The sequence below is a fragment of the Trifolium pratense genome, linkage group LG6, assembly GCF_020283565.1.
Source record: "Trifolium pratense cultivar HEN17-A07 linkage group LG6, ARS_RC_1.1, whole genome shotgun sequence".
Taxonomy (NCBI): Eukaryota; Viridiplantae; Streptophyta; class Magnoliopsida; order Fabales; family Fabaceae; genus Trifolium; species Trifolium pratense.
In genome coordinates this window covers 43,532,566-43,557,467 of record NC_060064.1, presented here as the reverse complement: position 1 = coordinate 43,557,467, position 24,902 = coordinate 43,532,566, and the positions used below count along the sequence as shown (strand labels likewise).

At 32.7% G+C, this 24,902-nt stretch overlaps 2 protein-coding genes, 2 long non-coding RNA genes and 2 pseudogenes across 5 annotated transcripts; 4 read left to right on the top strand and 2 right to left on the bottom strand.

Moving 5' to 3' along the window:
• The first annotated feature begins 536 nt into the window (after positions 1 to 536).
• LOC123890220 lies at positions 537 to 2,599 on the top strand (annotated as a pseudogene).
• Positions 2,600 to 2,733: 134 nt separating this feature from the next.
• Positions 2,734 to 3,717, top strand: LOC123892321 (annotated as a pseudogene).
• A 2,986-nt stretch (positions 3,718 to 6,703) lies between these two features.
• On the top strand, positions 6,704 to 8,014 carry LOC123891237. The gene is made up of 2 exons (XR_006803033.1): positions 6,704 to 7,074; positions 7,357 to 8,014. It is a non-coding gene; the product is annotated as an uncharacterized LOC123891237 (long non-coding RNA).
• A 3,295-nt stretch (positions 8,015 to 11,309) lies between these two features.
• LOC123892320 lies at positions 11,310 to 11,938 on the top strand. Its single transcript, XM_045942112.1, has 2 exons — positions 11,310 to 11,356; positions 11,470 to 11,938. The coding sequence occupies exons 1-2, from the start codon at positions 11,340 to 11,342 to the stop codon at positions 11,936 to 11,938; spliced, it is 486 nt and encodes a 161-aa protein (XP_045798068.1). The 5' UTR covers positions 11,310 to 11,339.
• Positions 11,939 to 16,485: 4,547 nt separating this feature from the next.
• Positions 16,486 to 17,538, bottom strand: LOC123889797. Its single transcript, XM_045939293.1, has 2 exons — positions 17,065 to 17,538; positions 16,486 to 16,945 (listed from the first exon to the last, which is right to left on the bottom strand). Exons 1-2 carry the CDS (start codon positions 17,140 to 17,142, stop codon positions 16,691 to 16,693), a joined length of 333 nt encoding a protein of 110 aa, XP_045795249.1. The 5' UTR covers positions 17,143 to 17,538; the 3' UTR covers positions 16,486 to 16,690.
• A 2,127-nt stretch (positions 17,539 to 19,665) lies between these two features.
• Positions 19,666 to 23,319, bottom strand: LOC123890586. Of its 2 annotated transcripts, none has more exons than XR_006802876.1 (7): positions 22,676 to 23,319; positions 22,097 to 22,254; positions 21,949 to 22,013; positions 21,189 to 21,240; positions 20,847 to 21,009; positions 20,499 to 20,570; positions 19,666 to 20,303 (listed from the first exon to the last, which is right to left on the bottom strand). It is a non-coding gene; the product is annotated as an uncharacterized LOC123890586 (long non-coding RNA). The 2 variants fall into 2 exon arrangements; XR_006802875.1 differs by having other exon boundaries at positions 19,666 to 20,289; positions 22,676 to 23,240.
• Between the last annotated feature and the right edge of the window lie 1,583 nt (positions 23,320 to 24,902).

Sequence of the window (24,902 nt, the reverse complement as noted above, 5' to 3'; positions counted from 1 at the left end):
TATATCTACATATTTTTTACTTTTAATAACAGGTTTGTCTGTCACTGTAAGTCAAATTTCTTTTAAACTCAAATAATAATGCGTAAAATTATTCTACCAAAAACAATAAAGGGTAAAGTTGGAAAAAAATTGATTTGTAGAGGTAGAGGTATAATTGTTTGGGTGTAAAAAAAAAATTCCGACTTCAATATTCATACGCACGAGTGGTCACACGATTGGTCATTGATGAAAATAAATAAATAAATAAAGGAAAATGCTAAACAGTGCCCCCGGGCACTAGTTAAGAATACAAATATAGAAGTTTTATCTCGTAAATTGTGCATTCAATATTTTAATGATGTGAAAAGTTATTCTCTCTCATCATTAACTTTATCATTTGTTTCCTTTTTTAGTATGCTTAACTAGTGCCCCAGGAGCACTGTTTAGCATGACCCTTTGATCTCTTTCATCTCTATAGCTATAAATACCCTTTGATCTCAGTGTACTCTCCATCATCTCATCTTCCAAGCTAAAAGTGACATTAATTAAAAATCAATATGGCAATCAAAGCTCCATTTCAACTTTTCATGCTGCTAGGAATTGTTTTCCTAGCCTCTTCAGCTTGTGTCTCTTCTAGACAGCACGATCAAGATCAAGAGAATCCATTTTTGTTTAAGTCTAACAGTGTCCAAACTCTTTTCGAAAACGAAAATGGTCACATCCGTCTCCTTCAAAGGTTCGATAAACGTTCTAAAATATTTGAGAATCTCCAAAACTACCGTTTGTTGGAATATAATTTTAAACCTCACACACTCTTTCTTCCACAACATAATGATGCTGACTTCATCCTTGCAGTTTTAAGTGGTAATTAAATATTTATCACAAGTAGTTTATTTTATTTTAATTTACATAAAGAAATCTTTATTTAAGGTTTTATATGTTTTTTTTTTCTTACTTTAAGAAGTTAACTAAATTAATAAAGAATGAGTAATTTTTTATTTCAAAACTTTCTTTATAACGATGAATTAATTTTAATATAAAATTCTATTGGAAATTTGAATTTGCAGGGAAAGCCATTCTCACTGTGTTGACTCCTAATAATAGAAACTCCGTCAATCTTGAGCGTGGTGATACCGTCAAACTCCCCTGCTGGCACCATTGCTTATTTGGCAAACCGAGACGAAAAAGAAGATCTTAAAATATTAGATCTTGTCATCCCCGTAAACAGACATGGTCAATTTGAGGTAATATAACAGTTTTAGAGGTCATAACAGCAATTGCAACTATATATGCCCACATTTTACAATATTAATTATAAAAATTTGCAGCTTAACTTTTTTTTCTTCCCCTCATACCATTGTTCTTCATCATTTTCACAGTCTTTCGTATTGTCTGGAAGTGAAAACCAACAATCCTTCTTATCTGGATTCAGCAAGAATATTCTAGAGGCTGCCTACAATGTAAGCATACAACGCATCATTTATTGATTTTACATGCATGCATGTCTTTTGTTTAATTTGTGTAGATATTCACTATCTACTTGTACATATTGTTATAAATATAGGCTAATTATGAGGAAATAGAGAGGGTCCTTATAGAAGAGCAGGGGAAAGAGCAACTACACGGAAGAGACCTTAGGGATAGGAGGAGGCAGCAGAGCCAGGAAGCAAATATAATAGTCAAATTATCAAGGGAACAAATTGAGGAACTGAGCAAAAATGCTAAGTCTAGCTCCAAAAAAAATGTATCTTCTGAATCTGGACCATTCAACTTGGGAAACCGCGACCCTATCTATTCCAACAAGTTTGGCAACTTCTTTGAGATCACCCCAGAGAAAAATCCACAACTACAAGACTTGGATATACTGGTCAACGCCATAGAGATTAAGGAGGTATATCAAAATTAATTTATTATTATATATATCATACTTAATTTAATGATTTTTTCAAATTAAATTTTAGGGATCCCTTTTGTTGCCACACTACAATTCAAGGGCCACATTGATAGTAACAGCTGTTGAAGGAAAAGGAGAATTTGAACTTGTGGGTCAAAGAAATGAGAATCAACAGGAGCAAAGAGAAGAAAATGAAGAAGAGGAAGAAGAAGGACAAGAGAGAAGCAGACAAGTGCAAAGGTACAGAGCTAGGTTGTCTCCAGGTGATGTTTTTGTAATTCCGGCAGGTCATCCAGTTGCTGTAAGTGCATCCTCAAATCTCTATTTAGTTGGATTTGGTATCAATGCTGAGAACAATCGGAGGAACTTCCTTGCAGGTATACTATATTCATTTGCATATTATTTCATTAGCATATTATTAACTATTTATATTTTTCATGACATTTTAACATTGATTACAGTATTTTCTTCTACTTTATTGAATGACAAAAAGCTAATTAAGTTTTTTTTTTTTGTGATTGAATATTTGAAGGTGAGGAGGACAATGTGATAAGCCAGATACATAGACCAGTAAAAGAACTTGCATTCCCCGGATCTGCTCAACAAGTTGATAGACTATTAAAGAATCAGAAACAATCTTACTTTGCAAATGCTTAGCCTCAACAAAGGGAGGAAGAAAGTCAGAGGAAAATGGGTCATATTTCTTCAATTTTTGGAGGTTTTTAATGAGTGGTCAAATATTATGAATGTAGCTCAAAGCGAGCAAAAAATAAACGAGCATTCTCTTGTAATGATAACTAGAGCTCCACGTTTCCACTATGAATAAATAAATCAGAAATAAATTTTGTGCCTCTTAGAGCATGTTTAGCGCTGGTGAACTAACACCAAAATTGCTTATAGCCAACGTAAATAACAAGGAACTTGCAATAAAGATGTATGACATGGCATAGCAAGTGAACTAACTTTTCTGTACATGCTCTAAATAGCCAACGGCAACAAAAGGCAAATAATTATTATTTTATTCAAAGCAAAATTGCACATGACCACATATCTATTCAAATAATTATTTCAATACTTTATTACTATCACCTTTTGAATATTGTAGTAGGGGTTCCCTTGTAGTAGTAGAAAATCAGCATATGACATGAAAAGCAACGGCCATATTCCCTTGTAGGGGTCAATTTTCTAGAGGTGATCATGGTAAACCCACAATCATGCTTGAAGTTGTGGCATCTCAAGACTTGTGGATTTGGCATGCATATTTTGGCACTGCGGGTTCTAACAACGACATCAATGTGTTGAACACGTCTGATGTGTTTAATGATGTTTTGAGTGGAAAAGCTCCTGCAGTGCAATACACCGTGAATCGAACCACATATCATATGGGGTACTACCTAGCAGATGGTATTTATCCTGAGTGGGCAACATTTGTCAAGACTATCCCTATGCCGCAAGGAGAAAAAAGAAAGCTATTTGCCTAACGACAAGAATCAGCACGGAAGGACGTTGAACGAGCATTTGGAGTACTCCAAGCCCGATTTGCTATTGTACGTGGTCCGGCGCGTGCTTGGCACGTGAATACAATGAAACACATAATGTTAGCGTGTATCATATTGCATAACATGATTGTTGAAGATGAGCGAGACACATATGCTGGTAATTTTGATTACGACCACAATAATAATTTCTCCACAACTGAAGTATCTGCTGGTCCTGATCCCAATTTGACAACATTGTTTGAAAGGATAGCACATGTTCATGAAAGAAAAAACCATCGCCAACTTCAAGCAGATTTGGTAGAGCATATTTGGGAGAGATTTGGTCATGAGAATAACGAAAGTTAAATTTTATCTTATTTTGTATTTTGTTTAAAATGTAATTGTTGCTTATTGTTATGTATTATTTTAAATTCCTATGAAAATGTAATTTTATTTATTATTGTTATATGTATTATTTTAATATTTATTTTGTCATTTTTTTAAATATTTTATGCCTATTAAATTAATGTTAATTTTGAATCAAAACTAATTACAAATAAAAAAATATAAACATGTGGGGTCAATGTTTGGTTCTTTATAACCAACCACCATTAAAGTAAAAACTACTCAAATCAACTATAAATCTCTTAAATCCTACACATCACTCTGAGCCCACAAAAAGTAACTTAGTTTACCCACTTAGTTTACTCCCACTAAAGATGCTCTTATCCATTATATATATGCTACAAGACACCCACTACTAGAGAAAGCCTTCAATACGCACGGATACAACACCTAAACTTTAGACACAACCAATCAAACTAACTCATAACAAGCTACAATTTAAATTTTTTTAAAATTTTTTATTAAAAAATATTATTTTTTTTGTTTTAGAGTGCATGTCTGTCTATCTGTCCTCATCACTCACCCCATTTCTCCATCGTTTTATTTCATCATCAATCTTCCATATGATTCTCATTTTTAAAATTTCTTCATCTGATTTATACATTTCAGTAAGCTCCAACAACCTATTGCACTTTCTCCCTTTCAGAATAAACCCATTCCTTTTTTGTATTGCTCATCATCCTGTTAGAGCTTCTTTGTTTTTTTTATTTTTTTTCATTCTTTGATAAATCATTTTTTTATTGTGTGGTAAGAACTGAATCACTATTTTATTGTGTGGATAGAAGTTTCCAGCAAGCATAATATCCAAATCCATCATGGCTCTTCTCACATGCAGTATTTCTTGATTTCCAAAATTATATTCTTCCACCAATAAAAAATTAAACAGGATTGGGATGAAAAAGGTTGCTACATAGCCCAAATATAAAATCCTAATATCCAATTTGATTCTCACCTAATTGAAAATATTTGGAACCCTAAAATCCAAAATCATCACCCGAACCTCCACAAATTTCATGGTTAAAATCTTGAGTTCTTGCTAATCTCATCTTTGGCAGAGGTCCGAACTCAGTGGCAGAATGGAAAGGCAAAAGGAAAAATTTGAGAAGACAATGGTTTTTTTTTTTTTTTTTTCCAGAAAAGAGAGATAGTCATGGGTTATATTGTCTTAAAAAATTTGAAAGTGGATCTATAGAGAGAGTCCATCTATTCCCAATCTCTAGTAAAAATCAAAAAAATGGATCCATTTATAATTCTCTGCCAGTTGAATTAGTGGATCATCCAATTGGAAGTGGAGTCCAGTCGATTGTATGCAGAGATGACGGGGCTGTTGCGCGTGTCTGCTTCAAGGGTTGTTTTGTTTTGGCTGATGCTTTTTGTTTTCTGTGTTTCTGCGGTTTGCTGTTATGTCTGATTAGTTTTTTAGTTTTTTTAGCATTTGTTGTTCCACTTTGTATGCATCTCTTGTACATTGTTTTAGTTGTCATAACATAAACATATCTTATGTTATGAAGGGTGCTTTTTAATATAATTTATGCTGCTCAAAAAAAAAAAAACTACAACTATTGTTAATCAAGGAAAATAATTTGTGATAAAAATAAGATACAGTTGGGCCAGAAAAACCCGTGCTCCAAAAATATTTTATCTGGAGCACGGGTTTTTGCCAGTAAAAAACGTATTCGTGTGGTATTTTTTGAAACGTATCAATAAGATAGACCCATACTTCGAGTTGTTTCACTCCATAAATAAACTCGAACACTTAAGAAATTCGTCGGACAAGCGGACTCACACCTCTTACAACCTACACAGTCCTCTGTTCTTGGGGCAGATGCTATTTGTTTAGCTTTACATCCATCCCAAGGTATCATTTCTAATACAACTGTGAGACAGGCTGAGACAATACTCTTTTCCATCTATGACATTTATGAGCTGTAGTGAATTTATTGGATGTGCCCGAATTTTAGGTGTTATATATGTGTTATAAAAGACTTTCTCCCCACTACCATTGTCTTTTAGCAATGAACACCGTTTAATTTTGACCAAAAATGCCACTTTCTCTTTTTAAAAACAAGTCATGGTTTGGGGCTATGTTGCCCGGATGCGGGTACGGTACCGGTACGGGGTACGTCATTTTTAGAAAAACTAAGGTATGAGTACGTATCTATAATTTTTTTTAGGCAAAATTACACTACAGGTCCTTTATCTTATTTTTTTGTAACACTTTGGTCCTTTATCTTTTTTCTGTAACATTTTGGTCCTTTATCTTTTATTTGTAACACTTTAGTCCTTTATTTTTTTTATCTGCAACACTTTAGTCCCTTTTTTTGTAACAGTTTGGTCCTTTATATTTTTTTATTTGTAATACTTTGATCCTTTATTTTTTATAAATAAATAAGATAAGGACCAAAGTGTTACAAAAAAAAAAGATAAAGGACAAAAATGTTACAAAAAAAAAAATAAAGGACCAAAATGTTACCAAAAAATAAGATAAAGGACTTATAGTGTAATTTTGCCTTTTTTTTATATATAATTATATATATTAAATAATAGAATTATATTGTTAAAACAAATAATTAAACATAAAAAATATCACACCACACTTTAAAAGTAATTTAAATTGTTCGAAATATTAAAATATGAAATTAAAAAACAATTAGCTCAAAAAGAGTCAATTGTTTCCCTCTCGATCATCATTTAAAAGAGCGATCTCTAGTCAGGTTCACCGCGATAAAGACTAATAATTTCAAGAATATCTACTATATTTAAATAAATCTCATTTATCTCTACGAATATCTCATATTTTTGTTGACCAAATTTTTTGAGGGCTAGAAACCCTCAATAATGCATTGAGGATTATTGATGGCCAAAAGCCCTCAATAATATACAAAGTCCGTCAATAATGTACAAAGTCTGTCGACAAAATGGTTAACAAAAAAACAACAAATAAACTAAGCATTATTGAAGGCTAATGGCCGTCAATAATGCACACCGGAAAAAGCGCAATCTGACATAGCACTTAATGACGGCCTTGAGCCTCGATAAATCAAAAGAATAATAAAATAAAAAATAAAAAGCTGTAAACCATATCGATTAATTATTGTTGTTTCATTCTCTCTCTTTCTCAAAGAAGTCATCTAAGTCTAACTCTCTTTCTCTCTAGCCGCTGTACCACTCCATTTTCTCCTCAATTCTTTCTCACTGCAATATCAATTTGTCAATCACTTTCAACAATGGAGACTCCATCGTCCACTTCAAGAAGAGTCACAAGTTCACAAACGACCACCTTGTTTGCTTTCAACAACAACAACATTCCATTTTCAAGTAAGTCATGATTTTTCTTTATCAAAAATTTGATTTCTGAAAATGGGTTATGATGATTTTCATGTGTTAAATTTTCTTTTATCAAAAAATTTGATTTTTTAAAATGGGTTTTGATTATTTAGTGATAAAAAAATTGATTTTTTAAAATGGGTTTGATTATTTAGTGATGATTGTCTTTATCAAAAAATTAGATTTTTTGAAATGGGTTTTAATTATTTTAAAGTGAGTCATGATTTTTTTATATAAAAAATTTCATTTTGGAAAGTGAAAACCCTTTTGCAGAAAGTCGAAGAAGAAGCTGAGATTTCAGGATTATTGTTCGGTGGTGAAGACTCCAGGATCTGGTGAAGCTTTGTTGAGGGGTCAAGTGAAAACCCTTTTGCAGACGTTGAAGAAGAAGCTGAGATTTCCAAACTCACAAATTCACAATGGATATTCGTCCTTTTATTTAATTTATTGTTCGGTGGTGGTTTGTGATGGTGGGTGTAGTTGAGGTGGTTGAAGTAAAGATGTTGTTCGGTGGTGGTTGTGATGATCGGTGTGGAGCAGTGGAGGAGGGATTGATTGGGGAGGTGGTTTGATGAGCGCTGGTGGAATTTGTGTAGAATTTTCTTTCTTTTTTTTTATTTTAAAAAAATTACTTATTGAAGGCTCAAGGCCGTCAGTAACGTTATTGATGGTCCTGGACCGCCAGTAAACATTACCGACGAGTAAATTGCAGAGGGCCCATGGCCGTCAGTAATGCTTGCAATTTTGACGAAATTTGTGCATTATTGAGGGCTTTTGGCCGCCAGTAATACATTGTTTTCTTTATTATAAGTATTACTATTTTTCTTTCTCGAGAGAAGACAAAGATTGGTAGGAATAAAAATGAGATCTTCATCTCTCTTTGAATTGAGTCTATTTCTTTTCAATGAATGAGTGAATAATTCCAGCGCTACTTTGTTATTGGTTTTTAGCGGTATTTGCTAATTTTATATTATAAACAAATAAAAAACCAAAATCTTCCTATAAAAAAAAACTAATAAAAGAAAAAGAGAAAAAAAAAACCGTATTTTTTTTGGGGTTGGTGTGCGTGCGTATCCATTGCAAAATAAAAATAAAAATTAGGTACGGCGTCGATACGTATCGGGGGAGTACTATACGCGTACTGATACCCAATATCGGTACTCTGTCTAAAATGAAATATCCATGCAACATAGGTTTAGGGTAATTAAGTAATTCAAAATTTAATTAATTTTTCAATATTATTTTTGTCTTTGCTCTCCTCTATCGTACTTTACGCCATTACCAAAGTGATGAAAGTTCACTTCGCCGGTGCAGCTCAAAAAGCAGCATATCCACTCCAGTTGATCCTGAACTTGTTCTAGTATGTGTCGAATCGAAGTTCTACAATTTCCAATTTTATGCCCAATTTTGTTTGCTGCCGCCAACCGGTGGTTACGTCTCTATATACCCGAAGAACTACCCAAAATTGGCTAGTGATGAGATGGCTTGTGACGACGCAAAACAAGGGGAGTTGCAGCAAGCTCCTGGCTTTAAGAACTACAAAATTCTATCCTCTTTTCATTTGTTTATTTTTATTTCGTTTTATATAAGAAAAATGGGTTGTTGTTTTTTAATTCCAAAACATGAGATTGTATAATTTGTTTCCATTTGATTCAAAGAATGAGATCGTTGGTGAGGAGGATAGGAAGAAGAAATTAGGTGCAGACATGGAAATGGAACCGACAAGAGAGAGGAATAAAAAATTATTAAGAATAAAAAACATAATTTGTAAAATTACAATTAAACTTATATATTTAATAGCTTCTATAAAGAAAAGAATGAGGTTTTTCGTCCAAACAAAAAGGTGTTTATTGCTAAAAAAACACTTTAGTGGGTGTCTTATAGCATATCCATATATATATATGGGTAGTAAAAGACAAAAATTAAAGTAAAAGTAAGATTTGTTTTTCATTTGCCGCTATTGACTTTTTTTTTGCGGGAAAGAATGGTTGTGCTTCTCATTATTCATTTATTAAATTTTATAAAATAAATCAAAACAACCCACAACCTAGAAACCTTTCCTTTCCCGTGTGTAAACAAGAAAGAACCTTTCCGTTCCCTTTCATCATCGCCGTTCGCCGTTGGTAACCTGCGTTTCCTTTCGTCTCAAGAGCGCCGCCGTTACCGGTGGCAGTAAGCGACCATCAACCCAGACCAGGATCAAAGGCTTGTGTGAGTTGAAAGAAGAAGAAGAAGAAGAAAAAAAGGAAACGCAGAAGCAGAGAAAAATGGAAACACAGAAGAAAAAAAGCCTCCTGTAAGTAGGGGTGTGCATGGTTTGGAAACTACACCACACCACACCTAATTGATGGTTTTGGTTCTAAACCAGAACCAAAACCATTTCAATAACAAACCGGTTATTTTTTAAAACTAATTTGGATTTGGTTATTAACCGGATCGAACCAATTTATAACCGGTTTGTAATAAAATTTAAGTTATTCACATGATCCAATTTTAAATAGGTTTTTTACTTAAACTAATTTTTTTTATTAGTTGATTAAAAAAAATAGATTTATTAATTATTTTAAAAACATAATTTTTCATTAATTTTATGATTGAATTGGTTTATAATCAACCCACAAAATATTTTTTTTAAACCCAAATTATTTTTTACTTAGCCGAAAACTTATTTTTTATATTGTTTTAAAAATATTTTTTATTATTTAAAAAAAGAGTAATTTTTAAAATTAAAAAATCTGATTTTTAAATACAAAAAAAAACTAATAAATAGGAAAAAAATTAAAATACTAAATTTTTGAAAAACTAAAAACATTAAAAACTGATTTTTTAATTATTTTAAAAAAAAACTGAATTTTTTAATTATTTTTAAAAATTAAAAACATTAAAAACTGATTTTTTTAATTATTTTTAAAATAATTATTAAAAATCTGATTTTTAAAATAAAATAATATTAAAATAGTATGGGTGGTTGGTGGTGGCCGGCCGCCGGAGCACCACCGCCGGCCGCCGTGAAAGTTGCCGGAGGTCCGCCGGAAACCGCCGCCCGCCGCCTCCCGCCGCCGGAGCGCCGCCGCACCGGCCGCCGGTGGTCCGACGTTGACCACCGGTTGACCACCGGTCCTCCACCCCTCTTTTAATTAATTATTTTATTATATAATAAAGAATTTTAAAAAATTGAAGATTGGGCCTGAATTATCTATTGGGCCTAAATTTTCAAACCAATTCCAAACCAAATTACAAAATGTGGTTATGGTTTATAATTGGTGTTTTTTTATTGGAGTGGTGTGGTTTTTTTTTTAAATGGATTTTGCAAATTAAAATTGGATATGGATTGGTTAGTAATTTGGTTAAGGATAACCAAATTTTTTGCACACCCCTACCTGTAAGCCACCATCAACCCACACCTCTCTACCTGTCTGATTGAGATAATTAAAGATAATATCACTGTTCAAAGCTTAAGCAGTGAACAACAGTGAAGGAAACGCAGAAGCAGGGGAAGAAAAAAAAGAAATCAGCTTCAACATTGCGGAGATCGGTACGCCGGAGTGACTTTCATCAAAAGGTATAATATTTTTCTTTTCAAATCATGTATTTTGGGATTTATTCATCAAATGGTAAAATTTATTCTCTTTAACAAAACTAGGTTAACATGACATCCGAAGAAAATAATGATGCTAGTGATTGGCACTTGGGAGCTCTTAAAGATTATACTTCTATATATGCAGATGAACATGTAAGTTCTTTACCATTTCATGAACCACAATATGAACTCTTTCCACAAGTCCATAACATTGATGAGTTGGTTCCTTTTGAAGGACAAATATTTAACAGTGATGATGATGCTTATGATTTTTATTTTTTATTTGCACGAAAAAATGGATTTTCGATTAGACGTGATCATGTTTATCGATCTTGTATACACGAGTCTGAGCATAATCCAATGGGTGTTTATATGTGTTACTTGTTAGTACACTAGTAATTATTAATCAATTAGCTTATAATGAGACATAATTATTATATTTTTGTGTAGGTTGGGGTTGCTGTCAAAATTAGAAATCAAGCTGGAGAAGAGGCAAGAATGCGTCAAAAGTATCATAATCCTCATATTAGAACATGTTTTCCGATTGAGGAACATGCTGCATCTGTACTTACTCCATATGCCTTTGATTTGCTCCAACACGAGATCGAGTTATCAACAAAATATGCAGCAACTGAAATTGATAACAGTTCTTATATTGTGAAACATCATACTAAAGATGATGGTGGTCGTCTAGTAAGTTGGATAGTAGAAAAAGAGTCAATTCATTGTTCTTGTAAAGAATTTCAATTTTCTGGAATATTATGCAGACATGCTATTCGAGTTCTAACTCTTAAAAATTATTTTAGCCTCCCATCAAAATATCTTCCATTCCGATGGAGACGAGAAAGTTCATTGATCCCAAAATCTAGCCATGTAGTAAATTGCAATGGTGGTTCCTCTGCTGAGTTTCAGTCTCTAATTCGATGTTTGGAAGTTGAATCATCAAAGACAAAAGAACGAGAACAAATTGCTATTAGAGAATTAGAAAAAGTTGTCAAAGAGATAAAAAATATGCCAGAAAGTGAAGAACATGTAATTGATTTGCAACCCGATGATGCAAACAATGATGGTTGTGATGTTGAAAATCCCGTTGTTACAAAAAGCAAAGGTCGACCAAAAGGATCAAGATCAAGACCAAAAGGAGGAGTTGAAGGTGCAAAGAAGCCTCGTTATTGTCATGTTCCAGGTTGTAATCAAACTGATCATGACACAAGAAATTGTCCAAACAAAAAGAAAAATATTAAAGTATTGCCTTCTCAGTCTCCTAATAAGTAAGTTTCAATTGTTATATGTTGTTTTGTTCATGTCTAAATTTATTGAATACTAATATTAACTTTGTTTTTCTTCTTTTTGTTGCTTTGATAGGATCATGAAGGGGTTAGAAATAGCCTTCTTCAAGTAGTTGTGCTGCTGTCTATTTTGTAATAGCAATGTTAGGCACTATATTTTTTTGTTGATAGGAGATTTTATGTAGGATTATGTATTTATGATAGTAATGTTATGCTGCAAGTAATTTTGTATGAGAGTCTATCTAAACTTGTCTAATCTTGGATCTCTAGCTATATAAAATGAAAATAGATGATTGAGTAAAAAAATTGCAGAGATTTTTGTATAGGTGGAAAAATGAGAAAAAGATTGTATAGGTGGAAAAATCAGTTTTTTTGTCTTTTACTATGGGTGTTTCATGCTAAAATACACCTATCAACTTTTACTTTGATTTTTTGTCTTTTACTATGGGTGTTTGATGCTAACAAACACCTTCATGGGTGTCTTGTAGCAATACCCTATATATATATAGGGATTTGCTAATGCACACCCACTATTTTTTATGAAGGTGTGCATTAGCAACATACACCTTAAGGTGTATTTAACTACTTTTTAGTTATCATTTGCTAACACACGCCTTCTAAAAATTAAGTAGGTGTATTATAGCAAATGCATATAGGAGTTGCTAACGTACACCCACTTATTTTTTAGAAGGTGTGCATTAGCAACATGCACCCTAAGGTGTATTTAACTACTTTTTAGTTATAACTTGCTAACACACACCTTCTTAAAAATAAGCGGGTGTACGTTAGCAAAACCCATATATATATATATATAAGTGTGAGCGGTTAAGTCTCGCATCGCCTATAAAATGAGAATAAGTGGTTAAGTACCTCTCTTTAAAAACAACTTTTTGACATAGTAAACCTCCCAAAACTTGCACTTTTCATCGATATGATTAGGAGCATGCACATTAAAATAACATAAGAACTGATTCCATAAAGCACAAATCCTTCTCCCGAAAACCGAATTGAATAGAGAGCAATTTGTTTTAGATAGTTAAAATTCCTCCTTATAGACCAACACAGGATTTTGCTCCCATTTAAAATCTTTAATACTTCAATCCACCTTCTACCCTTCCCCTTTAGGCCTCATTTCTTATAAATTCGATGACTTAACCCCCTACCTCAGAATTAGTAAAAAAAAAAAAGAGTACAAAGGGTAGTAAACAAAAAAGAGTACCAAAAAAAAAAAGTCTTTGACTCTGCAGAGTTTTGAACCCTTGAGCCTTGCCATGACAACACAACGCACAACCAATTGAAATGGATGCAATGTTTTAAACTTGTGGCCTTTTAATTAGTATTAATAATATTCAAAGTTATAAATTTGGAGCCTATTGAAATTTAAAAAAATAAAAATATTTTGGGGGCCTAAAGCCCTAACTTGGATAGCTTTGGGCTTGGATCGGCCATGCTCACGGGACATCGTTGACCCTGCTATCCAACCTTAGTTTTATGTAAGCTTATGTATTATTTTAACTAACTTTATGAATTAGGAACGTGTGTGTTAGAAACAATAGTAAAAAGTCTGTAAGACCTAGTTTAATTGACAATGCTGATATTATTTAACTGAACATTCACACAAATTTGACATGAAACCTCGGGGTGTGCGTGTCAACTTCAAGTGTTGTTTATCACTTTGTCTATATAGAGACACAATTGAATTCTTCCGGAGATTATTCACAATGTCAACACATGATCTTTTTACTCCTCAAATGGGCTCATGGTATAGGGTGCTTGGATTGGGGCTTCGGAGTTAACTTGGAGAAGACTTTTCTGAAAATTTCTCAACGCACCTCAACATTTCTCCCCCACTCCCTAGCGCACCTAAAAAAATTCGGAAAATACGTTCCGAACTGTTTTTTAGTGTAAAATTTACACTATAAAAAATTCGGAAAACGTTTTCCGAATTTTTTGGGGAGTGGGGGAGAAAGTGGGTGGGTGCGTTGAGAATTTTTCGGCTTTTCTTTAGTTGGGAAGAACACTTATTACATAACCTTTGTAACTTGATAAATCAATATCAAATCTCTAATTTTGAAGACACTTGGAGATGGAGGAATGTAAAGGAGGGTGCATTCTCTGTAAAGCAAGCATACTTGGATTTGAGCAACAAGCTAATCACTCCATCTTCCCTTTTTCTTTAAGAAGCTTCGGATATTGTCGGATCATTTCTCTTTTTTTAAAGTCCTTCACATCACACATAGGAGGTAAGAAAGGGAAAAAGAAGCTAACTTTGATTTGGCACTCAGCGATTTAGTCTATTTAGAGGGTGAGAGACGACCTTACATTCTATACTCGGTCAGCAATATAGAAGAGGTAATGGAAGCTATCAAACATGTCTCTTGGAGCTAGATCCTATCTTTGAAGTTCTTTTCTATGCATGGTCAAATTTTCCGATTGAGTGTATTTTCAATAAGGATCCTAGCCTGGGATTAATTTTGTATTTGTAATTCTTTTTGGATGGTTAGAGAGTATCTCTTGTACTTTTTCCATATCATTGGGTGTACTACTAATTATACTTTAGTCCACGATAATTAATATACTAGTATCTTTGCAGTTCAAAAAACTAAATCTCTACAGATATCAAAATATGTTTTGAAAACAAAAATGGCAAAATAAATCTCTTGAAGATGGATCAAGAAGATCCAATCCAAACCCCTGGCCTAAAAAAATGTACCAGCAGCAGCGAAGTCTAAATATGGAACAAATTTTACTTGTATATGCTGCAGACTGCAGAGAACGCCAGCAGAACATGTTGACTCACCAATCAACATAGGAGGAACAAACAAAGCAAGTTCATAAAAATAAAAAATAATAATAATAATTAGACAAAATATTGAAACGACTACTGAGCAGTGAGTACTGCCATTAATTTGATCCTTAAAATATGCTTTCATGAACAACACATGGGTTGGTAGCCAAAATTAAACCAGAAAGATTCTAACATAATGTTCTCAACACACCACATTCACATGCAAAGCTTATAAAGTTATAACCACATTTTTTATGATGTAATAACTACTCACAAATTTACCAATAATATTGATAAGTATTCATGTTGCATAAAAATATTACATAGATAATTAGCATTAGTATTATACCATTTTCTAGATAAGAAAGGATAATTCATTGACCAAATCTTATTGTTTTTTTCAGTCTTAACTCTGGTTCCTAGAAGAAAAAAAGCCCTAATAATTCAGAATTCGCTCAAGAGATAAATAAAACGTGACCAAAAATTGTCCTAGCCAGGATCAAACTCGGGAGTACCTATCCTAATTGTGTTGATTGATGCATGTGGTGTGAGTCAATTATACAACAAAAGGCAGTGAAATGAACCAACAACTTAAAATTGCAAGTAGCTAAGGTTTAATTGCCCTACTCCTACCCAACTACCACCCACCTTATAATATATGCAGTTGGGTACACCAATATGCATTAATATCATTATATCTATCCTCTCCAAACACAATTAAAACTCATCACAATGTGGCTTCTATCCAAATTTGTCACTCTTCACTACTCTCTGTCAAATGCAAGTGAAAAACTGACTATCTTCCATCATAGGGGTGTACCATATGGGGCCAGACACAAATCAATAAACATGACTATGATTCTCTTCATATATTATATGAGCTAAATACCACTATTTTACTTTGATTACAAGTTTGGTCATAAGTTTTGCATTTGTTAAAACTAACTAATCGTATTAAACATACAAATTCAAAGAACAGAAATGCTTAAAGAGTGTCCCGATAGCAATAGTTAGCAAGACCCTTATTATTAAGATAAGAGCCTTCTATTAATTAACCATCAAATCTAATCTAAAACCAAACATACCATGAGTGCTACTTTATGACACAAATAAAACGGGTCTTGCTAACATGTGCCTAATATGTGCCCTTGGCACATGTTAAGAATCCAAAAGTAGGAACATTCTCTTAAATTTTGTGCAATTAATATTTGATCAAGTTTAAAAAGTGAATTAAATGCATGATTTAGGATAAAACATTTCCTTTTTGAATCACTAACATGTGCCCTTAGGGCACATTTTTAGCTTTTCCCATAAAACAATTGCTTGGGGGAAGTGATGAAGAGAGAGTATAGTGGAAGCAGCCAAATATACAATAAAAAAATCAGTCAATATTTCAATCTACACAAGAACACTTATCATCATTAAAATAAACAATTGAAAATAATAAAAAGATAGAAAGACACAACAAGTCTTCTTAACCAAATGAGAAAAAATGTTGTGAAGTTGAATCTTAGACGTAGCCAAACGACACCCTCACTGAGCACTTGCATTACTATATTCATTATAAACAAAAAAAGTGAAAATTTGAGATGATTATGAACCCCAATACCTCCATTTTAAGGGACAATGTTTCTTGATTCCTCATGTACTAGTACTTCATATAATAATATAATCATACAAACATTGCTATTCTGACAAACAAACAATGTGACACTCCTAAAAAATCCCAGTAATAATTAACAATATAATAATCATGATGACAATAATAAATTAATAATTAAACAAACATACAAATCAAGAACAGATATTCTTAATCTTAACTTCTCATTCACACTTGCAACATAATTAATTAAAGATAATCAATCCTCAATTTAGATTAATGTTATTATAATAGCTTATAATAATGATAAAATTATAATAATAGGGGAATGAAGCAAACTAAGAGAGAAATTAAAGATGGCACCCAAAGCAATTACAGTACTTAGGTGCAAATGAACAGAAACCAAAAGGCTTATTGGGAAGGTTGCAATTGATTGCATAGCAACAAGGAGAGGGTATACAAACCCCTTTTGCTCCACCGCAGCAAGTACATAGAGCACATATTCTGAACACTCCAAGTTTCCTTCTGCTATCATTCATCACCATCATCATCTCCATCTTCCCAGCTTCCATCACAGGTACCATTGGAAATGACCCATTTGCTTCCTAATCATAAAAAAACAATCTTTTTCAGTTTTTAGTACTACCCACAAAGAAATTAGCTAGATCTATGAATTAAATTCAAAAGGGTTGTGAAAGATATAGAAAGAAAAGAGAATACTTACATGTAACAAGGTTGCTTCATTGGCTAAAATGGAAACAAAAATGAGAGAGAAAATGAGACTATGAGAAGGAATCATCATGGTTTGTTTTGTCACTGACAAAGTTTCTTAGTCTTAGGTTTGTGTTTTTCAAAAGGGCTATTTGGTAATCTTGACTTATTTTGGTGAACTTCAAATTGGTGTATCAAAAATGAGTATTTGGTGGAAATTAATAGATGAATTGGTGAGCTTTGGCTTGGTATTGATTATGTAGAGAGTTGAAGTAACCAAACTAGCTTTGAAGATTGTAAAAGTAAATGGAAGAAATGGGAATTAAAAATAGAAGGGAAATGAATTATGAGTTGGAATTTGGAAGAGAGGGTTTAAGAAAGGAGAAAGAGAAGAAGGGGGGAAAAAGGGTTTCCTTTGGAAACATAGGCCACAGGAGTGACCTTGGAAGTAAAGAGAAGAGAGTGACAGAGAAAGAAACAAACAAACAAATGAGATTATATTTAATTGAAAATATTGAACTGTCTCTCACACTTTCTCTCTCTACATGTCACTAATAATAATATAAGTACAAAAAAACAAATCAAGGGCACAAAAATTTCCTTTCTTTCTCTCTCTACATCTCACTTTTAAAATTTTATAAGTTTTCTTTACAAAAACTTACTGTTTGTTTGGTTGTAAAGAGAAAGTGAGAAGAGAGAAATAAGTGAGAGAGAGTAAAAGAAGAGAGAAAAAATGTGAGAATTTTAGTAAATTTAATGTGTTGATTGGTATAAGAGAAAAAGAAGAGATATAGAGAAGAGAGAAGTATTCATTACTTATAAAAGTACAAGAATGTCCATGAATAAAACAAAAAAAAATATGGTGGAGTATCTTAAATGGAAGGGCATTAATGGAAAAAGCATCAATTTCTCTCCTCTTTCTTCCCTCATAAGAAGAGAAACAAAAGTGAGTTGGCCCCACATCAAATTTTTCTCTCTTCTCTGTTTCTCACATGTGCCAAGCAAGATAAATGCCATATTTCTCTCCTCTTTCTCTCTTCTCTATTTCTCTATTCTCTTTTTCTCTTGTACCAAACAGACCATTAGGGTTAAATGTGTAATTATGCATACTAAACCCCACCCCTAATAAAGGCAGAAGATTTGGGTATGAATACTTTCTACTTTCTATTCTAGAGTTTACATTAGTATCTGTATCAGCATGATGACTACATACATAGTCCTTGAATTTACACTAGTACTCGTATACTCTCCTTGAATTTGGCAATAAATTAGCGGGGTTGGAACTTACATGTAGGACATCTTTGAATATACAAGGCTTCCTGGTTGGATAATTGATAAGTTAGTTTAAAATAGTAGATAAATTAATTGATTGAATTAATAGTATTTCGTAAAATTAATGGTTGAACTAACTTGTAAATATAAAATGACATACAAATATATATATTTAATTAATATTTAATTTTTTCACGTAAAATAATATGGATAAAACTGAAAGGAAATATAATAAGTTAAAAACTAGTATAAGTTAATTTAATTTTTTCACGTAAAATAATATGGATAAAACTGAAAGGAAATATAATAAGTTAAAAACTAGTATAAGTTAATTGAATTAACTTATCAAAATAAATTATGATCAAATTTTGCTTATATTTTGGGACAGATGGAGTCAGGGGCGTCTCCGGGTTTTAGGAGACCCTGCGCAAAATATAAAAGTGGTCCCTTAATATAATTTATTTTTTTATAAAAAAAAATTGTCGATTTAAATTGCGTATAATATAAAAAAATCATTTTTATTCTTGTAAACATATAGATTATCAATATTAAACCAATTGCATCAAATCAAATGGGATAAAAAATACAAAATAATTATTTTTGTATATAACGTCAAAAAGGAACCTCCTAATATGAGTTTAAATTTTATGGAAAGATTAAAATGGACTAAAACAATATTTCCGAGTATAGATAACTAATCTATTGATACTCATATGATATTATATGAACATTAACAATATATAACTATTAGTTTAGGGCCTAAAAATTAATCTATTAATATACATCTGATATTTTATAGGTATAAATAATATATAAGTAATATTATAGGACCTCAAAATTTTGAACCGAGGCCCTCAAATTTTTGAGGCCCGATGCCGTCGCACACCTTGCACGTATGTGCAAGCCGCCACTGGATGGAGTATAATCTAAATGATTGCTGCAGCGGTTGGGCGTCCGCCGAAACAAGAAGCATCACTACGACATACAGGGGCGGTTCCGGCAAAGTGTCGAAATAATCGCTGAAAGGATATTTGCGTCGGTTGTGTTGATGTTTGTGGCAGTTTCCAACCGTCACTATTTCTAATTATTTTGCAGGTTTTTTGAGCTTATAGTGTCGGTTCGTAACCGCTGCAAAATATATTTTCCCCACAAAGTAATATAAAATAAAACAAAAAGACCTACATTCACAACTTGAATTATTTACTTTACGAATTGAATTGTTTTATGAGACTTGCCTCATTTTATGTGTGTGTATATATATATATATGCATATAAAGATGTACATGCATTTATTTGCACAAGAGTAAAATACACATATTGATTGAGAGACTTCTCTCGCAAATGGACATCCTCAATCAAAAATAATACTCACAAACTTTAAATTATACAATTTTAAGTTACAATTTAAACACAAGGGCATAAAGTGCAACTTCAGCACTGCCAGTTTGCGATACTATTATGGTTGATCCAGCTCCATAAAGTGGAACCTTATTATCCACCATGTTCGCTGATACAAAATGGTGACTTTTCTTGGCTGAATGTGTTTCTTCAACTCCAAAGAACACTAGTTAACCAAGTAAAAACCACTATTTTACCAGAACCTTAGAGATATATGTTGTTTCTAGTCAACATATAGTGAACTGAGTTATTAGCTACAAAGCACCGACACTTCTCAAATTAGGCGTGTCCGTGTCGGACACGTGTCAATTTCGGTGTCAGACACCGACACCGACACTTATGATTACACTAAATTATGTCATTTTTTCAAATTATTATCGATGTCGACGTGTCAGTGTCCGTGTCATGTCCCGTGTTCGTGTCTGTCTCTATCTCCGTGCTTCATAGGTTATTAGAATGATTTGAATATTACAACATTAATAATTAAAATGGGATTTACACATCAAAATAGACTTTAGAGCAAGATGTTCCATATCAGACCTGTCAACTCCAAGCCAACTTGTACTTCCTGTTAACTCCACACTATCAACAAGAAATTAACCAAACCTCAACAAAGACAAGAAACCACATGCTGACATATTTAATCATTCAAACCCTAGAGTTCAATTAGAGAAATTATTTCTTTTCCTTCTTTTGATTAGTGGATTGTATAAAAAAAAATTGAACATTAAAGAAAAACATGATCCTAATTATGATGTATTGAAAAAATAAATATACCTTTAAATCTTCAATTAAAGCTTTGAATTGTTCATTCTCATTCATCAATTTTGCTATCTCATCAGCTTTAGCCTGAAAAGAGAACCAATAGTAAAAAATTGCAATAAGGTATACAACACTCTGATGCTGCAAACATTGTACATCGGATATAAAGACTGGGAGCATAATTAGACAAGACAAGACATGTATGCTAATAGAATAAAAACAGGACATCACCAGAAAAATGAGAGATCAAAATAGGGAATAGATGTTGGCATCCAGCACATGACACTCTATAATAGAGGCCACACTGTCTCACCCACACAAAATCAAAAGAGAATGAAAAATAAGCCAAATATGAATCCTAACCTACAAGATTTTGCAGGTTGCTATTGATACCCCACACCCATAAAAATTACTTGAGCTACACACCAGAACTGCCTCTTGCAAAGAATTGCTTCATTAGTTCAGCTATGCACCTTCACCACCAACGATCATGCAACATCTTCAGCCAATGTCTTTGAAAGAACGACTGAAACCATCAATATGAACATTCAGAGTTATAAAATCACCTGAAACCATCAATATGAACAACTGAAACCATCAAATATGAACATTCAGAGTTGTAATCTTCCATGAATATTGAATACAATAACATTCACATATAAAGACTGAAAAACCAAAAAAAAATATTCAGAGTTGTAAAATCACCTGATTTTCCTCCATTCAATACTGCACTTTCAGGTGGTTCTACACCATACACCTAGAGGGGAAAAGCAACATAAATCATAAAGTTAGCATAAATATAAATAAATCAACACAAAAACTTGTTCACATATTCAATCTCAACACAAAATGTAAGCATGGTAAGCAAATCAACCTTGATCTCTGAGTTTTTCGGGTTAGTTGTTGACTTACAAAGAAAGGCGGATCAATTAAGATCTTTATATATACTTAAAACTTCATTCAACATGTTAGTCTTTCTATTTTTTTATCCTTTTTTTTTAACAGGTGTTAGTCTTTCTATTTACATACATATTCAAAATGCATCATATCCTTTCTTAGTCCGTTCACATGCATCAGGCAGAGTCACGACAAAAGAATTAGATTAGAGATATTTAAAGAATGGTTTTAGGTGGCACTTAAACTTCAATAAGCATAAGTATTAATACCTTGTAAGTATATGCTGAGAATATATTTAAATGTTAAGAAAACTATATGACTGTATCAAAAACAATATGTATAAGCATGAGAATATATTTAAATGTTAAGAAAACTAATAGCAACATTAGGACCTGTTAGGCATAAACAAATGTTAATTAAAGTCATTAAACTATCCTCTTGTTTTTGTCCAAAGCTTCTTGAGAGGATATGTTTGAAATGATAAAAGTAATCACATTGTCTTGTTTGGATTAACTTATTTGAGGTTTACTACTAGCATAAGCATTTACGAGACTTATTTGAGGTTTACCACGGCATCGTCGAGTTGCTGCTTAAGGCAGGATGAACCAAGAAGTCCAATAAGCAACTCCAGCCCTGCATGAACAGCTCAACTTCAAAAAGAATCGAATAGGCAACGAAGTATCCATAAAAAGGATTTCATAGGCAAGATACATAACACTAATGCAAAAAGGTTGAACAGTAACGGCGGCTGCCAAACTGCTGGCATATGTGGAAGGCGGCGGCGGTTAGGGAGCAAATGCCGCTATTTGACCGCCAGTATATGCTTGATTTCTTGTAGCGAGTCTTGAGATTTTGTCTTCACTCATCTCAATCCCTACAAAAAAACAATAAAAACACTCGTCAATAATAAATTCATATTAAATTTCTGGTGGAACTCCAACTGATAGCAGTCCACTCAAAAAAAGATAGCAAAACCATATTAACACAACATTTAGCGAGTGAGAAATTGAGAACGTGATAGAATATAGATTTCATTACTTGACACACTATTTTCGGTTATAATTTCTGAAAACTGATTCAATTATTCACTACACGAGTCTTCCATCTTATTATTAGAAACATAAATGAACACAACCTTTAGAAAATGAAACTCGAAAACGCACCCTAATTTAGCGATTTTGAAGCATTGATTTTAATCTAACACTCACCTTCAGTTATTCAAAAACGCACCAGTTTAAACCTAAGAATAGGGAAATTCTTAAATTAATTATAACAAGAAAAGAGCCAAATCGGACCTGGGTCTATCAATCTTCTCCTTCAGATTCGCAACTTCAAACTATTTCTTGTCCTCATCCTCATGAACGCAAATTCGAACTATTCTCGAGAGCTATATTCGTGTCCTTCTACAACTGCAACAAGAACATAACGCTCAGATATGGAAAACGAAAATAGAGATGAAGAAGGAACCCTAAGATGGAGAATAAGATGGAAAATCGAACTGTAAAGAATCCAAAGAAATAAATATGAGGGAAAAAGTGAAAATAAATAAACGAAAAACAAAACACAAACAGCGAAGGCGATTTGGAACCGCCGGTACAAAACCATTTAAACGAAAAATGTAAACCGCGGCATTTCGGAACCGCCGTTAATATACTAAAAACTGCGACGGTTCCTAAACTGCCGGTGTATGTGGAAGGCCGCGGCAGTTCTACACCAACCGCCGCAAATTGACCGCGCCATATTCCTTTTTCTTGTAGTGAGAGAGAGTTGGGGAAGAGAGAGTTAGAAGAGATATATAAGGAGTTTCCCTTGATTGGTTTACAACGAAATTAAGAAGAAAGATTTAAAAAATGTGGGTCTCATTCACTTTTTAAAGAGAGAAGAGATACACAGTTTTATCATATTTTCAACCTTACATCTTTTGTTTCCAGCACAACTCACTTTATCATAAGGATATTTTTGCCCTTTCAACCATCAAACACATTTCTCTCTCCTTTATTTCTCTCTTCTACTAAACAGTACCACAAATCTACTATATTTCTTTTTATTTGTCTCTTCTCACACTCTTTCTTATCTCTTTCTCTTTTCACACTTACTTCTCAAATGGTATGTTTGGTTTAGAAGAGAAGTTGTGAACAGAGAAATAGGTGAGAGAGAGAGAGTAAGGATAGAGAGAAATATGTGAGAAATAGAATATAGTTAATGTATTGTGGTATAAGAGAATAAGAAAGAAAATAAACAGAAAAGAGAGAAATGTATTTATTTTTGGAAATGACAAAAATACCCTTAATCAAAAAGTCATTATACAATTTGTCTTATATCAAAGTTAATTTATTTTTGTTAAATTAAACAATTTGCTCACCTCCAATCAACGTGTTTAAGCCTCCCACCCGCACTTGTAATCATGTATCATCATTGGCGGTACTAGGGTGGGGCTTAGGGTGGCCACGGCCCTCCCCCACACCAAAAAATTAATTTTTTTATAGGTGTATTATTAATTCAAATATATTATTGATGATTTTAAGAAATTTTATACACGTATTTGTACAAATATTAATGTAAATATTTGTTTAGAGTTTATTTTTAATGACTATAAGAAACTCAACATATATATTATTTCAAAGTATTAGTGTAAATATTGGTTTATATTCTATTATTGATGATTTTCACTCTGTATATACACGTAGAGTATTATTTTTTAAGTTATATAGTTTAATTTTATAATAATGAACTTTGATTTTGTTCGTCCAAAAATAACGCATACCTAATTGAATTTATAATATCGAGTAAAATTAACTGAACCAACGTATATAAATAGGTTCTGGGTTCGATCCTCAGCTCATTATAAACAAAAAAAATAAAATATATATAAATATGAACATCACATCTTATTTGCTTAAAAAAAATCTTATTTGAAGACAAATTTGACCAACATATATTTTTACAATATTATTTTCGTATTTAATTTGTATATTAAAAAAAAATATGGCCCCCCCAAATTATTTTTTCTGGTTCCGCCACTGTGTATCATGTTGGCCTTAACTTCATCCAAGCTCTAAAACAAGTTCTTTGTTATAAAAATTAATTCAATTAGCCGAAACAATTTATTGAATCATCATGCAATTTTTTTCAACAATTGTTTTGTTTAAGTGGATACAACGGTTATGAACTGCGTCCTTATAATACAAAGTCAATTAACCTTTAAAAACTTTGCTGCATTCAGATGTACAACCGATAGAGAAAACAAGGGTAGAGCAGTAAATTCATAAATAAAGCCATTTTCTCTGCTCTTTCTTCGCTCTCTTGTGAAGAAAAAAAAAAGGTGTGGATCCCATGTTTTTAATTTCTCTCTTTCCTATCTCTCTGCAAATCAAACAGAAGAAAATTGGATCTTTCTCTTCAATTTCTCTCTCCCCAACTTCTCTCTTCTTTATTTCACCCCAACCAAACAATGAGAGAAATAGGTGATAAATTACAAATAGTTAAACACTAATGGTGTAGAGAGAGTATAAGAAGAGAGAA

Excerpts from the sequence above, each read along its gene's own strand:
- LOC123889797 (XM_045939293.1), bottom strand. The coding sequence starts at position 17,142 with ATGATGATTCCTTCTCATAGTCTCATTTTCTCTCTCATTTTTGTTTCC. Across the intron at positions 16,946-17,064 it reads ATGAAGCAACCTTGTTACAT|GAAGCAAATGGGTCATTTCC; the intron begins GTAAGTATTCTC and ends TTTTATGATTAG.